This window comes from Lithobates pipiens, unplaced genomic scaffold, assembly GCF_037356315.1.
Source record: "Lithobates pipiens isolate NorthernLeopardFrog02 unplaced genomic scaffold, aLitPip1_a1.2 Scaffold_23, whole genome shotgun sequence".
NCBI classification, from domain to species: Eukaryota; Metazoa; Chordata; class Amphibia; order Anura; family Ranidae; genus Lithobates; species Lithobates pipiens.
The window spans coordinates 260,055,776-260,071,036 of record NW_027507785.1 but is presented as its reverse complement, the minus strand read 5'-3'; the positions used below and the strand labels follow the sequence as shown (position 1 = coordinate 260,071,036).

At 40.2% G+C, this 15,261-nt stretch overlaps 1 protein-coding gene across 1 annotated transcript in view; it reads right to left on the bottom strand.

The window, feature by feature from the left end:
* The window catches only part of LHX4 (LIM homeobox 4), a 97,829-nt gene extending 94,757 nt beyond the window's left edge, over positions 1–3,072 (bottom strand). The window contains exon 1 of the mRNA XM_077453096.1: positions 2,766–3,072. Coding sequence (XP_077309222.1) covers positions 2,766–2,841 — 76 coding nt within the window. The 5' untranslated portion in view covers positions 2,842–3,072. The remainder of the gene's footprint in view (positions 1–2,765) is intronic.
* Positions 3,073–15,261: the final 12,189 nt, after the last annotated feature.

Genomic DNA, 15,261 nt, shown 5'->3' with positions numbered 1-15,261 from the left:
AAACAAATGCAATCGAATAATGCATTTAGATAAGTAAACAAAAGTCAGCTTTGGGAAGAGTGGGATCTCTCTTGGCCAGCCATCATTATACATGGATGTAACAGATGTGGAGAGTGCAGGGCTGGCAGTGTCATAGGGGAAGGGAAGGCTCTCCCTCCAGTATAAGTCATTAGCAGACACACAGAGCAGGCTGAGACAAGGTTCTGTGATATATGGGTGCAGCTCTATACTATCCACCCCGGGTTAATTTCTACGGATATAAGAGAGAATATGATCACTGCACTCCAAGAAACTCATTTCCACCCGGCTCCTCCAGACCTAAATTTCAATTTATCACCTACTTGTCCCAGCAAAGGAGGAGACCAAACTCTGAGATCCCTGTGATAATTATTACAGGGCCAGATGTGGGCAAAGGGGGCAACAAGGGGTTAAATGATCGCATTGCTTGTCTTATTATTAGGAAAGAATGTATTCACATCAATGGTTTTCACTTCAGCAGAAATAAAAAAAAAATCAACAGCTAGGACTTGCAGTGGTAAATAAATATAATGTTAACATTATATTAGTATTACTATTATTAGTAGTATAATATTAATAATAATAATAATAATAACAATAGTTAGATAATAATTATACTGTTTATATAAAACGTAATATTAACGCTACTGCCCTTTAAACGCAATTTTAGAATTTTATTTTTCCAGCAAAACATGTTTCCAGCAAAAAATAAAATATAAGAATAAAAAAGAAAAACAGGAGATTCAACGTTTTCACGTTTTTCTATTGGATTTGATAGGGAACTGGATGGCTAGATGGATAGATAGATAGATAGATAGATAGATAGATAGATAGATAGATAGATAGATAGATAGATAGATAGATAGATAGATAGATAGATAGATAGACGAACGATACAATGTAGCTAGAAAATATAGATAGATGATACAAAGATAGATAAAAAAATATATAGATAGATAGATAGATAATACATAGATAATACAAAGATAGATAAAAAGATGGATAGATAGATAGATAGATAGATAGATAGATAGATAGATAGATAGATAGATAGATAGATAGATTTCGCTTGTTTTCCTCCTCTTTGTCGTATTATTTTTTTACTATACTTCTCTATCATCAAAATATCCTCCATATCATTATCACAACTATTTGCAAATTTAACAATTACAACGGAATACTTTGAAGACTGAAGCTAAAACATCTAAAGATGAGAATATTAGAAGAAAAAATAATTTTAAAAGTGTATTTAGACCAAATAAAACTGTGTAACTGCTGCTCATGATAAATACATTAGTTAAAATACACAAATCTCAGCACCCTAACTATCTCAGAACTCCAATCGTGCTGTCATTGTCCTGCTGGACCTGCCTGGCTGGGATGATGGGAGTCGTAGTCTTTTGTACCAGACTTAGGCTGGCCATACATTATACAATTTCCTTGTACAACTTTCCTTTAGATTTACCAAAACCACATAATAGGGGGTCTAACCTAAACACTTTAAATTTGTATGCAGTCAGGGAGGCTTTTGCACTACATAGTTGAAGGTAAATATAAAGGAAATTGAACGAGAAAATTGCATGATGTATGGCCAGCTTAATACAAGCTTCCCTAAACGTTGAAGTTCAGTGAAAAGCCGGACAGCATCAGATTCATCATCAACATGAAAAGTAATTCTCCAGATCGCTCTATAAAGCTTCCTTATTCCTAAATGATGCTCCTATTACTAAGCCTGCGATGTACAAAAAGACAGAATTCAATTACAGCAACATGTTATGCTTTAAAGGACAATAGACTTTATTGTCAGCACCTTCACTTAACCTCTTCACCGCCTTTGCCTGTCCTAACCCACAGGACAGTCCATCAGGTTTGGTAAATCCGGTGACCCCTGTCAGTCATTTTATTACATTCCCCTTTCTAGAAACAATTGATCAAATCGCAATAAGAAACAACACAAATCACAGCAATAAATGCGATGCCTGGGGATGCAGATCATAATGAGATATTAAAACGTACATAGAAAAAAAAAAGATAAAATAAATACAAAATAGTAATAATAATAATATAAAATATATACAAAATAGTAGTAGTAATAATAATAATAATAATAAATATATATACATATATATATACATATATATATATATATATATATATATATATATATATATATATATATATATATATATATATATATATCATAAACAACGTAATAAAAGAATAAATAAAATAAAATTAAAAATATAATATATCTATCTATATTTCTCTCTATAGATAGATAGATAGATAGAAAAAGCAGATAGTAATAATAATAATAATAATAATAATTTCCAGATGATGAAGTATTTCTGGCAGGATGTCAGGTTGGATGGAGTTGGAGAGCAGAGTGTGGTGAAGGGTGCAGCAGGTGACAGGGGACCAGGAAAGTTTGCAATAAACTTTTATTCTTGATGGGGCAGATGCTTCTTGGGGGAGACCCTTCCCCATAGTCCTTGCCATCACCCTTACCCATAGTCCTGGTGTGATGGTGCCCCGGGTCCTGGGCACCCCCTGGTCAGGCTATGACCCCCCAGATCTGATTAGCACATATCAGGAGGACCTAGCATGTAATCTGTAGATGGGGGTTTAGGGAAGCCTGCATGCCATCATGTCCCAGGGCTGTACTTCACCCTCCCTGCACCATCCCGGCCCTCCATCCTGCCAGATCTCTTTATTATTAAATCAATGGGAGAAGAAAAACGCCTTACGTTGCATTGGCAGCCCGAGGATTTCTGGAAGCCCCTTGACAGGAGCGTCTGTGGCGAGTGCTGAGCTTTGCATCATTGTCTCCGGGCGGTGTGGATGGGATGACAAGGGGGATAGTAGGATGGGATGTGGAGGGAGCAGGCGGCTGTGCTAGGGATCGGTGCGTGGGGCGATCGGCTGCTCCGGGCTCGGCATGTGTGGGGCAGATGATAGGGGGTGTCCTCGGAGGGGGAAGGGGGGAGAGAGGTGCCGCTGTCCCGGGTCCTGGGCTCCTGCCTGGACTGATGCTGCAGCACTTCCCAGCCTGAGTGCCGCTTACACCCCGGCCACTTTGATTCATTCACACTGCAGGAGCTGCTCTGACGTCACCGGTCGCCGGGTCACCACGCCCCCTCGCCAATCACACGTGGAGAGGCGTTTTTTGACAGCCCGTTAGTAAGTAGTGAAGATGGGCGGGGCTAATTCTGGTGGGGCGTGGCTTATCCTCCCCACACCCCCACGGGCTCTGAAGTGCGGCGGCAGCAGGTGTCAGAGCTTTCGCTGTAGCCCGCTGAGCCCCGCACAACCCCCCCATCTACAGCGCCACCTACAGGCCCGGCACAGAGCGGGAGGACCGATCCGCAGAGAATGCCCATTTACCGGGGGCCCGGAGTGACCTTTATTACTTCTATATGACACACAGGACCTTTCATCGGCAATCAGTTCATAATTATTCCTCTGCAGTAAGAAGAATAGAATATTCATAGACAGAGGCAGTATAATGATACTTTACACTTGGGCACTCATAGTGTGTGTGTGTGTGTGTATATATATATATATGCTATATACACTGTATAGCATTGTTCTCATTTACTATGCTCTGATTTACCATATACTATCTGTTCTACAAGTGTAAACAAATACCTGTTGGTCCTATACAAAGTTGAGAACTATGCTGGGTCCATCTCAAGGGGTCAGACTAGCCCTCCTAGTTCCTATCTTGGGACTACAGAATGATTTGATTCTATGTTGTAGAGCAGAGATATCCAAACTTCCCAAAGAGCCAGGTTTCTGTCCTTCATCTCTGGAAGGTTTTACTCCCCTACATGACCAATCCCTTTTTTTTTTGCAATACGGCACTGTGTTACTTTAACTGACAATTGCGGTCCTGCGATGCTATACCCAAATAAAATTTCACAAACAAACAAAGGGTTGGGGGGGGGGGGGCGGGGGGCACACACCCTAAACATACATTTATAAAGCTGGTGCTATGAAGACCAATATACAAATAGGACCACAGAGAATAACGCACACATACCAAAAAAAGTTACTTTCAAATCTTACAAGGCTACTTAAAGTGGTTGTAAACCATTTTTGTTGACTTTTACCTATAGGTAGGCCTAGAATAAGGCTTACCTATAGGTAGTGGAAATATTTCCTAAACATTTGCTGTTTAGGAGGTATTTCACTTGTAGTGCGCTGATGTCGTCATCATCGGCACATTTGCTGTGAAGAAACGGACCGCCATGCCATTTCTTCCCCCAGCTGTGACTGGCGGCTCCCGTGCACGTGCACAGGAGTGATGTCACGTGCCTCCGGCCAGTCATAGAGCCAGCGTCCGTGGCCCCGGAAAGGAAGAGGGGCGAAGATGTACGTGGCCTGCTCAGGGGACAGCGCAAGCTTCGTTTGCAGGTAAGTGTTGTATAATGGGCTAGTATGCTATGCATACTATTCCATTATGCTTTTCATTTACAGGCCTTGCGGGGAGCAAAAGAGGAAGTAAAACCCATCAGGGTTTACTTGCTCTTTAAAAACACCTGATTTTAATATGTAAATATGGAGATTTAGTCACATCATATGGCCATACCGCGCTTAAGCCCGCCATTACGTCAAAGTACCCCATTTTCAGTGGGTCCTACACTATTCATAAAATACAATTTATTTCCCTTTTCCCCCCACAAATAAAGCTTTCTTTTTAGTGGTATTCGATCACCTCTGCCGTTTTTATTTTTTTGCACTATAAACAAATAAAAGTAGTGAAGGTTTGGGACTTTAAATGGTTGGCCTGTTGTATGATAACAAAGTATAAATGAATGTACAGAAAATTAATATAATTAAGAACAAATATTTTATTTCATAAATAGCCTCATCAGCAAGTTATGGGAGTTATACGTCATAGTTACAGTGATATATATAATAAACTGATATCCATTGATGGTGCAATTGAGCCGTAGCACTCTAAGATATATAACATACAGAGCTGATTGCATGAAAAATTGCAATAGTATTGCACTTATTGATCCATAAAGTAAAGTTTATACACGGCATTATCCTAATTTTGTTCTTTTCAATTTATATATTTTTTGTCAATCATCTAATTATATTATTGTTTACTTAGATTGCACCTACTCCTGAGCAAGTAGAGCGTACTCCACAAAACGTATTGAGCAATTTATGATGAAATCTTTCTGTTTTTACCATGCATTTAGATGTTTGTTTCTTATACAAATTTTTACTTTTGTGGATCAATAATTGCAATACTATTGCAATTTTCCACACAATCAGCTCGGTATGTTATATATCTTAGAGTGCTATGGCTCAATTGTATCATCAATGGATATCAGCTTACTATATGTATCACTGTAACTGTGATGTATAACTCCCATAACTTGCTGATGAGGCTATTTTTGAAATAAAATATTTGTTCTTAATAATATACATTTTCTGTCTATTAATTTATACTATGTTTTCATACAACAGTCCAACTATTGGTTAAGCACCTAATTTAAAGTCCCAAACCTCCCCTTCTTTTCACATGAACAGGGATGAAAGTGCAAAATATATATATATATATATATATATATATATATATATATATATATATATATGTGTGTGTGTGTGTGTATATGTATATATATATATATATATATATATATATATATATATATATATATATATATGTACCTCATTTAAAGTCCTACATTTTCTCTTCTGTTTATAAAGAAATTAAATAAAATTTTGGAAAAAAAACATATATATATATATATATATATATATATATTTATATATATATATATTTACGTTCTGCTATAAAACATATCCATTAAAAAAGTGTAAAAAAATCTAAATTCTTCATCAATTTAGGTTAATATGTATTTTGCTACATATTTTTGGTAAAAAATCCCAATAAGCGTATATTGATTGGTTCGTGCAAGTTATAGCATCTACAAGTATGGGATTTTTTTTTTTTTACTAGTAATGGCAGCAATAAACAACTTATAGTTGGACTGTAATATTGCCGCAGACAAATCAGACACTATCTGACACTTTTGACACTTTTTCGGGACCAGTGTTGCTAATACAGTGATCAGTGCTAAAAATATGCACTGTCCCACTGGCTAGGAAGGACTTAAAGTCAGGGGCGATCAAAGGGTTAACTGTGTGCCTAGCCTGTGATTCAGTGTTGTGGGGGGGGGGGGGGTGTTTTTACTAGTGGAAGGTATGGATTAGTGTTCCTATTTTACAGGAACACAGGATCAATGCCTTCTGTACTGACAGAATGGCAATTGGCATTGTTTACATAGATAGACTGCCATTCTGCCTGTGTACCAAAGCATCAACGGGTGCTGGCCGACACGAGTCTGCCATACCCACTGATCAGCTCCGGCTGTGTAGAATCACAGCAGAAGTGGGCCGCCAGCAGCACTGGTGTGCGCCCCGGCCCTGGAAGTTTCAGATCACATACTAGGTACTAGGTACTAGGTACGTGATGTGTCACAGAGCTGCCACAGTAAACGTAGGGTGGGTATTCCGCAAGTGGTTATAGAAATATTCAACCCAAAACCAAAAATGTAACATATTGCAGCTTGCCAATCATTTCATTAGATGTGGTGGCTGCATCCGTTTTTCTTTTTTCTTTGGCTATTCCCCCTCTGGTTTCACCCAGTGATCTGGCCAATAACACGTCTCCTGTATTAGTGAGAAACAACTCTGGAGGACTGAGAACAGGAGGCACAGCAGCATTGTCAGTCTGAAGGGAGGAGTGTTAAATGTATTAGCAAATAAAAAGTTGACAACCCCAGTACTCCTTCCTAAAACAACAACACTGGTAGGTATCATCTCTAACACTCTAGGGGAAACCAATGAACAAAAACCCCTAAGGGTATGAATGGGACTTTAAGTATTTCTTTTTTTTTTTTTCAAATATGAGTTTTATTAACCCCCCCTGGCGGTATTCCCGCGTCTGGCTCGGGGTGGAGATTTTGTACCAAAAGCAGTAACCCCAAGCCAGACTCGGGACCGCATCGCTGAATGAAGGGAGAGTTTACTTACCTTCTCCCCTGGATCCAGTGATGTCCCCCCCCCCCCCGCTGTATGAGCGAGCCGTGCTCCGCTCGATCTATCAAGGAGCTGATCTCCATTCCCTGTGAGCGTTGGGACGCACGGGGATGGAGAACGGTGCCAAATTCAAAAAGTGAAACACACACATTACATACAGTGTTACAGTTTACATACAGTTTTCCTTGAAGTGGGATACAAGATTTTTCGGCATTTAACAGGTGGCGTATGATTGATTTTTGGTATCTCTTTATCGATATTGACTTTAAGTATTTCTTCCTAGTGTTATACATCTACCATAGCAGCATACAATTTTACAGAAAAAGCTATTTTTATTGAATACAAAAGATGAAATCCACAAATTTACACTGTTATACAAGCTGTACACTCACTACTTTACATTGTAGCAAAGTGTAATTTCTTCAGTGTTGTCACATGAAAAGATATAATAAAATATTTACAAAAATGTGAGGGGGGAACTCACGTTTGCCGGTACAATGATCTGTTATCCGCTGTGTCCTATGGGCACAGTGGATGAAAGATCAAGCTGCAGCATAGCCCGTAGCTGGGAGGCAGTCTTATGACGTCCACCCAGAACCAGAAAGCTCCCACTCGGCCATCATTTGTCTATAGGCTGGATGGGAAGCAGGTAAAGAGATACAACATGGGAAATGTGCATGTATTGCAGAGATGTACTACATATGTTTTTTTTTAACCGTGTCACTGTTATTATCCAATCATGAGCAAGCAAACTTGTTTTTTTATTGTTTTTATCTCACTTGCATATGACTTGGCATTCAAAGTAAACACACCTTCATCTTAAACTGGCCATACACAGTTGGTTTTATTCATCAGTTTGGATGGATACATTCACACAAACAAGGTTGATGGATGAATCCAATTGCTGGGACATTGTGTTCTGACAGCGGCGTCTGCTACTGTCAGAATACACTGATCTACAGTGGCAGCTGATTGGCTGCAGCCGCTGACTGAGGAAAATTTTTACAAGATGAATTTCAATTCGTGCATGGCCAACATTATTCCTTCTTTCAACCTCAGGTTAAAAACAGAGGTTTTAGTTATACATTTTTAAATATATATTCAGTAGATGCCACACTGTGGCATCAAGTCACCTCTGATAAATGTAGTCTCTGATCCAAAACTTCATGAGTTCCCAGCTATGGGACATACACCCACCAGCATAACATTATGACTACCCACCTAATATTGAGTAGGTTCCACTTTTGCAGCCAAAACAGCCCTGACCCAACGAGACATGGACTTCACTAGACCACTAAAGGTATTGTGTGGTATCTGGCACCAAGCCATCAGTAGCAGGCCTTTTAACTCCTGTAAGTTGCAAGGTGGGGCCTCCATGGTTTGGACTATTTTTCAAGCACACCCCACGGATGCTTAATTGAAATGAGATCTGGAGAATTGGGAGGCCGAGTCAACACCTCATACTCGTTGTTGTGTTCCTTAAACCATTCTTGAACCATTTTTGCAGTGTGGCAGCATGCATTATCCTGCTGAAAGAGGCCACTGCAATCAGGAAATACTGTTTCCATGAAGAGGTATGCAGTGCCTTGAAAAAGTATTCACACCCCTTGAAATTTTCACATTTTGTCATGTTACAACCAAAAATGTGAATGTATTTTATTGATATTTTATGTGATAGACCAACACAAAGTAGCGCATAATTGTAAAGTTGAAGGAAAATTCTAAATGGGTTTTCAATTTTTTTACAAATAAATATCTGAAAAGTGTAGCATGTATTTGTATTCAGCCCCTTTACTCTGATACCCATAACTAATATCTAATGGAACCAATTGAAGGTTTGTTAGAGCATCATGAAGGCCAAGGAACACACCAGCCAGGTCAGGGATAAAGTTGTGGAGAAGTTTAAAGCAGGGTTAGATTATAACAAAATATACCAAGCTTTGAACATCTCATGGAGTGCTGTTTAATCCATCATTCGAAAATGGAAAGAGTATGGGACAACTGCAAACCTACAGAGACATATTTGTCCACCTAAACTGACAGGCCAGGCAAGGAGAGCATTAATCAGAGAAGTGGCCAAGAGACCCATGGTAACTCTGGAGGAGCTGCAGAGATCCACAGCTCAGGTGGGAGAATCTGTCCACAGGTCAACTATTAGTCATGCATTCCACAAATCTGGCCTTAATCGAAGAGTGGCAAGATGAAAGCCATTATTGAAAGAAAGCCATCAGAAGTCATGTTTGCAGTTTGCGAGAAGCCATTTGGAGGACACAGCAAACATGTGGAAGAAGGTGCTCTGGTCAAATGAAACTAAAATTGAAATTTTTGGCCTAAAAGCAAAATGCTATGTGTGGTAGAAAATTAACACTGCACATCACCCTGAACACACCATCCCTACCATTAAACATGGTGGTGGCAGCATCATGTTGTGGGGATGCTTTTCTTCAGTAGAGACGAGGAAGCTGGTGAGAGTTGATGGGAAGATGGATGGAGCCAAATACAGGCAATCTTAGAAGAGAACCTGTTAGAGCCTGCAAAAGACTTGAGACCGGGGCGAGGGTTCACCTTCAGTAGGACAACGACCCTAAACATACAGTCAGAGCTACAATGGAATGGTATAGATCAAAGTATATTCATGTATTAGAATGGCTCAGTCAAAGTCCAGATCTAAATCCAATTGAGAATCTGTGGCAAGACTTGAAAATTGCTGTTCACAGATGCTCTCCATCCAATCTGACAGAGCTTGAGCTATTTTGCAATGAAGAATGGGCAAAATGTCACTCTCTAGATATGCAAAGCTGGTAGAGACATCTCCAAAAAGACTTGCAGCTGTAATTGCAGTAAAATGTTCTACAAAGTATTGACTCAGGGGGGTTAAATACAAATGCATGCCACACTTTTCACATATTTATTTGTAAAAAAATGTAAAAACTGTTTACCATTTTCCTTCCACTTCACAATTATGTGCCACTTTGTGTTGGTCTATCACATAAAAACTCAATAAAATACATTTATGTCTAATACATCTCTACATCAATTGTGGTTCCAACCACCCCCTTCTACCTAGGCCTTTTATGCCCTCCTGTGAAATCGATCTGCTATAGCAATCCTCTCCTGAGAGAAGCTTCTCTAACCTAGGTCCCCTCTTCCCTCCCACCCAACAGGTTCCCCCCATCGACTCAATTTACCTACCTGAACGTGGAATATGCCCACTAGATTCACCCTTTATCTGTGGATTGCTAGTGGTCTAGTGACAGCAATCACACAGGAATTTAATTGCCCTAGAGACATTAGACACCTAACCAATGGAAATCATCATGCATCCAACCCATAACAGCATACAACATTCATCAAAAGGGAAGCACGACATGTAAGCTTACACTCACCCCCTATTACCGTCGAGGCTCCCTAACACATTTACCCTCGACCAATACCGATATAGCGAAAATTCCCCAAGAAGTACGAAGGCTCACAGCTACCCCAAAGGTCGTGCACGGTCAAGAAAGGAAAACTCCAGTTTGCTAATTGAATAGGGTAACTGCATTGTTTATATATCCACCCAGTCGCTTTCAGGGCTAAGGACCCATGTTGTTCACCTTTTGCTGTTTCTTTTATAATCATTATTGTTACACCCTACTGAAAAACAGTGTACTATTCCCAGTTTTATCTATAACGACTGGTAACACTGCATTGTACGACAATTTACACATTCTACAAATGTATTCTGATTGTATACTATATCTGTTATTTGCAATAAACTTAAATTTTGGAAAAAATAAATAAATACATTTACATTTTTGGTTGAAACATGACAAAATGTGGAAAATTTCAAGGTGTATGAATATATTTTCAAGGCACTGTACTTAGTCAGTAACAATGATTAGGTAGGTCGTACATGTCAAAGTAACATCCATATGAATGGCGGGACCCAAGGTTTCCCAGCAGAACATTGTTCAAAGGATCACACTGTTTCCTCTGGCTTGCCTTCTTTGCATACTGCATCCTGGTGCCATCTCTTTGCCAGGTAATGGATGCATACACACCCAGCCATCCACAAGATGTAAAAGAGAACATGATTCGTCAGACCAGGCTACTTTCTTCCATTGCTTCGTGGTCCAATTCTGATGCTCATGTGCCCATTTTAGGCGCTTTTGGCTGTGGATATGGGTCAGCATGACGTGGCCAGACATGAGAGGATCCCAGCGGGTCATTGCTGGATCCACTGGATGGGTGAGTATCTGAAATGTGCAGATACTACCATCAGGTAAGCTGGGCCAAAACAGAAACACACTGCTCTTTAGCAGATACTCGTAATGGCGCCCCCACACATCAGCACCTGCGCATATTTTAGCATGCATGTGGTGTGTTTTTCAAAAAAGGTCAGAAACTTGTTTTCTCCATGTTTCTTGCGGGTACAGCAGCTCATTCAAATTAATGGGCTGCTGTACCCGTGACATGTGTGCACAAACTCTCATGAGCATACATTATATTACCGAAAGTATTGGAACGCACATGAAGCAATGCCTTTTCATCCACATCAGTGCCTGACCTCACAAATGCGCTTCTGGAAGAATGGTCAAACATTCCCATAGACACACTCCTAAACCTTGTGGACAGCCTTCCCAGAAGAGTTGAAGCTGTTATAGCTGCAAACGGTGGGCCAACTCAATACTGAACCCTATGGACTAAGACTGGGATGCCATTAAAGTTCATCTGTATGTAAAGGCAGGCCCAATACTTTTGGTAATATGTGAACCTAGCTTAAATAGTTTAACATAATGTAGCCCTACAGCTTCAACTGAGATCAATGGTTCAGTGAGGGAACTTTTGACTTTAGAAAAACAAATCAGTTCTCAATGTGTACTTTTTTTAATTGCTATACAAATTGAAGATAATTCATTGATATATAGGTTTAAGCACAAAAAAAGTGAACACTTCATTCCTATTAACTGCCATTAAGGCCAATGTGTTGGTACAATATGACTCTATGTTTGGTGCAGCTCTGCAGACTGACAGGACAAGAAGTCTGTATATGATCTATGATGACAATACAACACTCATTTTACTTTGAAAAGCTGAAGTAGCTAGGTGGATATTTTCAGAAGAATAACGCATAGTTCAGTTGTCACATTCAGCTCTGCTTTTGGCTCTGTCTGGCAGGGTTAATGTATTCTCAAGGTCACACATAGGCGACCTTGAACTCCAGCGATTTGCCTTGTGTCAGTCTGCTGTGCAGCCTTGTCCGTATCTTCCATCAAGTGTCTGTGAAAGAACGAACGCCCCATCCATTAACACAATTGTGTTTGAGGCCCAAAAGAAAGAGAGGAGGCAGAGTGGTGGAAACAGCCGAAGATGAGAGGAGAGGGAAGAGGTTGAGGAGAGGAAAGGGAAAGGAGGAAGGAGACATGATATAGAAGGTGAAAGAAGAGAAAAAAGAGAGAAAAGATAACTAAAAAAGAAGAAGAGAAACATGTGATAGATGGATGGTTAAGGGAGAAAGGCAGTGGAAGAAGGTAGACAGGAAATACAAATATATAAAGTGCTGTGCAAACGTTTTAGAAAGGTGTAAAGAAAAACTGTAAAGTAAAAATTCTTTCAAAAATATATATTTTAATTGTTTTATCAATTTACAAAATGCAAAGTGAGCGAACAGAGGAAAAATCCATATCAAAACAATATTTAGTGTGGCTACCCTTTGGCTTCAAACCACCATCAATTCTTACACTTGCACACTTTGTACACTTGCACATAGTCAGGGATTATGTAGAATTAGAGCCAGGTGTATGATTGCCCTATTATACCAAACAGGTACTAATGATCATTAATTTCTTATATAGGTTAAAACACAGTTATTAACTGAGACAGAAACAGCTGAGTAGGAGGCTTAAAATTGGCTGAGGAACAGCCAAACTGCTACCATGGTGAGGTTGTAGAAGACAATTTCATGTCACAGGTCATACACTATGGCAAGTCTGAGCTCAGAAACAAAACACAAGGTAGTTATACTACATCAGCAAGGTCTCTCCCAGGAAAAAAATCTCAAAGCAGACTGGGGTTCCAAGATGTGCTGTTCAAGCTCATTTGAAGAAGCACAAAGAAATGAGCAACGTTGAGGACCGCAGACGCAGTGGTCGGCCAAGAAAACTTAATGCAGCAGATTAATTCATGTCATGCTTACTTCCCTTTGAAACCGGAAGATGTCCAGAGAAATTTGGCCAGAAGTGGTTTTCATGGAAAAATGCTGCCAAAAGGCCTTCCACTTATTGCTGCAGATTTCCTTTGGTCTGAGGAGAGCAGGAGGGAAATAATAAGGGGGCCAGCAGAGCACCCTAAAACTCCTCTAAAAATGTTCCACTTTCTAAAGTCAAAATTTACACAGGGCTAAGCCTGGTCTCACCTGCCGCCTGTGGAACAGTATTTGAGCTTGATAAATGGTCACTTAGGTACTGGTCTCTGAACTGTGAAAGGCTACTGGGAAGTGCGACATGTTTCTCCATACTGACAATGTACCAGGTTCTTTTTCTTTTTTAGGGAGCAGCAATTATTTGAAAGCTAAGAGCTGCCAACTTGGGTACCTGCTACACAGCCATACAGTTAAGCTGGCCATAGATATTTGAGAATGGTCAGACTTGCATATATGATCCAACCCAATCTAATGATGTATCCTGGGTTTGTTAATCCCACAAATAGGGGCATTCATATGATTAAAGCTGGAATTAAAAGATGTACACTTCTCTGATTTCATAATGAAATATGAACAGTTCCAAGTACATTTCTAGCTCTGTTGTACCAAATATCCTATGTGTGAGCTTTAAGTTATTTTTGCCATCATAAATGGAAAAAAGTGCTTGGAGAGGGAGAGAGAGAAAGAGAGAGAGGGAGAGAGAAGCGCTAATAATACATGGTCAAAGCAGTAGGTTACACTTTCTGTTAAGAAGGAGCTCCTTTGGGAATATGAAGACTCTGAATGTGAAGAATAGGGGCTCACCAGATGTTCAAAGTAGAGACAAATGACGTTAGAACAAATGTTAATATTCACGGAGATCCTGAAAGAATGCCAGAGTCATGTACACACGTGGGGTAAACTGTTTCCCAACAGAATATATCATGCCTGTGGTGATATTAGGAATCGGACCTACAGTATCTTATAAAAGTGAGTACACTCCTCACATTTTTGTAAATATTTTATTGTATCTTTTCATGTGACAACACTGAAGAAATGACACTTTGCTACAATGTAAAGTAGTGAGTGTACAGCTTGTATAACAGTGCAAATTTGTTGTCCCCTCAAAATAACTCAACACACAGCCATTAATGTCTAAACCGCTGCAAACAAATGTAAGTACACTACTAAGTGAAAATGTCCAAATTGGGCCCAAAGTGTCAATATTTTGTGTGGCCACCATTATTTTCCAGCACTGCCTTAACCCTCTTGGGAATGGAGTTCACTGGATCTTCACAAGTTGCCACTGGAGTCCTCTTCCACTCCTCCATGATGACATCACAGATTTGGTGGATGTTAGACACCTTGCACTCCTCCACCTTCCGTTTGAGGATGCCCCACAGATGCTCAATAGGGTTTAGGTCTGGAGACATGCTTGGTCAGTCCATCACCTTTACCCTCAGCTTCTTTAACAAGGCAGTGGTAGTCTTGGAGGTGTGTTTTGGGTTGTTATGTTGGAATACTGCCCTTCGGCCCAGTCTCCGAAGGGAGGGGATCATGCTCTGCTTCAATATGTCACAGTACATGTTGGTATTCATGGTTCCCTCAATGAACTGTAGCTCCCCAGTGTCGGCAGCACTCATGCAGCCCCAGACCATGACACTCCCATCACCATGCTTGACTGTAGGCAAGACACACTTGTCTTTGTACTACTCACCTGGTTGCTTCCACACAAGCTTGACACCATCTGAACCAAATAGGTTTATCTTGGTCTCATAAGACCACAGGACATGATTCCAGTAATCCATGTTTGTAGTCTGCTTGTCTTCAGAAAAATGTTTGCGGGCTTTCTTGTCCATCATCTTTAAAGGGGCTTCCTTCTGGGACGACAGCCATGCAGACCAATTTGATGCAGTGTGCCACGTATGGTCTGAGCACTGACAGGCTGACCCCTCACTCCTTCATCCTCTGCAGCAATGCTGGCAGCACTCATACGTCAATTTCCCAAAGACAACCTC